Source organism: Mirounga leonina, unplaced genomic scaffold, assembly GCF_011800145.1.
Source record: "Mirounga leonina isolate KUSES-001 unplaced genomic scaffold, KU_Mleo_1.0 Mir_54, whole genome shotgun sequence".
Taxonomy (NCBI): Eukaryota; Metazoa; Chordata; class Mammalia; order Carnivora; family Phocidae; genus Mirounga; species Mirounga leonina.
Genome location: NW_023270812.1, coordinates 10,874,742 through 10,876,279, shown reverse-complemented (window position 1 = coordinate 10,876,279; position 1,538 = coordinate 10,874,742). Strand labels below are relative to the sequence as shown.

General features: G+C 71.1%; 1 protein-coding gene across 1 annotated transcript in view; it reads right to left on the bottom strand.

The window, feature by feature from the left end:
• Positions 1-1,292, bottom strand: part of LOC118001776 (SPARC-related modular calcium-binding protein 2) — a 156,050-nt gene extending 154,758 nt beyond the window's left edge. Inside the window, exon 1 of the mRNA XM_034991920.1 lies at positions 1,090-1,292. Within this exon, the coding sequence (XP_034847811.1) occupies positions 1,090-1,173 (84 nt within the window). The 5' untranslated portion in view covers positions 1,174-1,292. The remainder of the gene's footprint in view (positions 1-1,089) is intronic.
• Positions 1,293-1,538: the final 246 nt, after the last annotated feature.

Here is a 1,538-nt window from a genome sequence, read left to right as displayed (position 1 = left end):
AAAGAAAGAAAGAAAGAAAGAGGCTCACAGGACTGCTTCCAATTTGCTGAAAAGCAGAACCAACCGGACCACAGCTCCTTTCAAACCTTAGGTATTTTCGATACAATAACCCCTTCAGGACAAGTCCCACTACTTAAAAGCATCTCTGCGCCAGAGGTGTTCTCTCCACCTTCGTGTTTTCCCAAGCACTTGTTCAGAAACACCTTTAAGTGGAATGTTTTCGTTTCTGCAGATTGCATTAATTACGGGTTTGCAAACACTGCAAGCCCATGAGGTCTGCCCGAGCTGGGGGCTGCAGACACCCAGCCTGGGCCGGCGGCCGGTGGCTTGGCTCGCGCCCTGCACACAGCTCCAGGCTTGGCGCTGCGCTCCGCCGGCCCAGGCTGTCGCGGAGACGTTTCAGCCAAGAAAGAAAAACACACAGCGGTCAACCGCCGAGACCCCCGAGCCCCGGAGCGCGCCTGCCTGCGCGCAGCGCCCCGACCGAGGAGGACCCGGGAAGGGGACGGCAGGACGTGGAGACGCCTCGTCCCCCAACTTCTGCCTGCTCGCACGAGTGACAATAGGATTTATTTTACTGTCATCTGCTTCCTCCCAGATTCACGCGGGGAGGGGCTCTGGGACAGGCAGGCGAACCAAGGCGGGCTCAGGAGCAGGAACCACGACGGGCCCCTCCTTCCCGCAGCAAGCGGCCGCCGGGCCGCGCGGTGCCCACCGAGGCCGGAGCGATGGAGGGACGCGAGGCCGAGCGCGCTCCAGGCCCGACGGACAGCAGTGAGCGGGCGACCGGACCCCCGGTGGCGCGGCCCTCGGACGGTCCGCGGGGCGGCGCAGGCGTCCCCAGCCCTGTGGCCGCGCCTGGCCTGCCCACCCGTCAGCTGGAAGCGCAGGACCCCGAGAGCACCCGCACGCGGACCCCAGGAGCCCGCGCAGCCGCCGGACCGGCCTGGGCCCCACCTGCTCGGCCCGCAGGCGGAGGCGGCGCCGGTCCCGAGGGCCACCTGCCGCGCCCCGCGCCGGCGCCCAGGCCGGAGGCGCAGGCGGGAACCGAGCGGGGGCGAGGCGGCCGGTCCCCGCGGGACGACTCACCGTGAGCGCCGAGAACTTCTGCGCGGGCGCCGGCGGGAGCAGCCCGGCGAGCAGGGGCAGCCAGCACAGCTGCGGGAGCAGCATGGTGACGCGCGCCGCGCGGCGCTGGGAGCCGGGCGCAGCGGCCTGGCGGTGCTCCCCGCGCTCCGGGCGCCGCACTCCAGCAGCGGCCCTGGGCGTCCTGCGCGGCTCCGCCGGCCGCTGTCAAATAAGTGCAGAACTTCCCGGATCCTCCTCCTGGCCGCTCGCTCCCTCCCTCTCCTCCTCCAGCCCCACCCCCGCGCCGCCGCCGCCGCCGCCGCCGCCGCGCCCCGCTCGCTCGGCTCGGCTGCGCGCTCCGGCCGGGCCGCCCTGGGCGCGCGTCTGCGGGAGCGGGAGGTGGAGAGGGGCCAGCAGGGCCGCGCGCGGCTCGGAGCTGCGTGCGCGCTGGCTTCCCTGGGCCGGCGCGC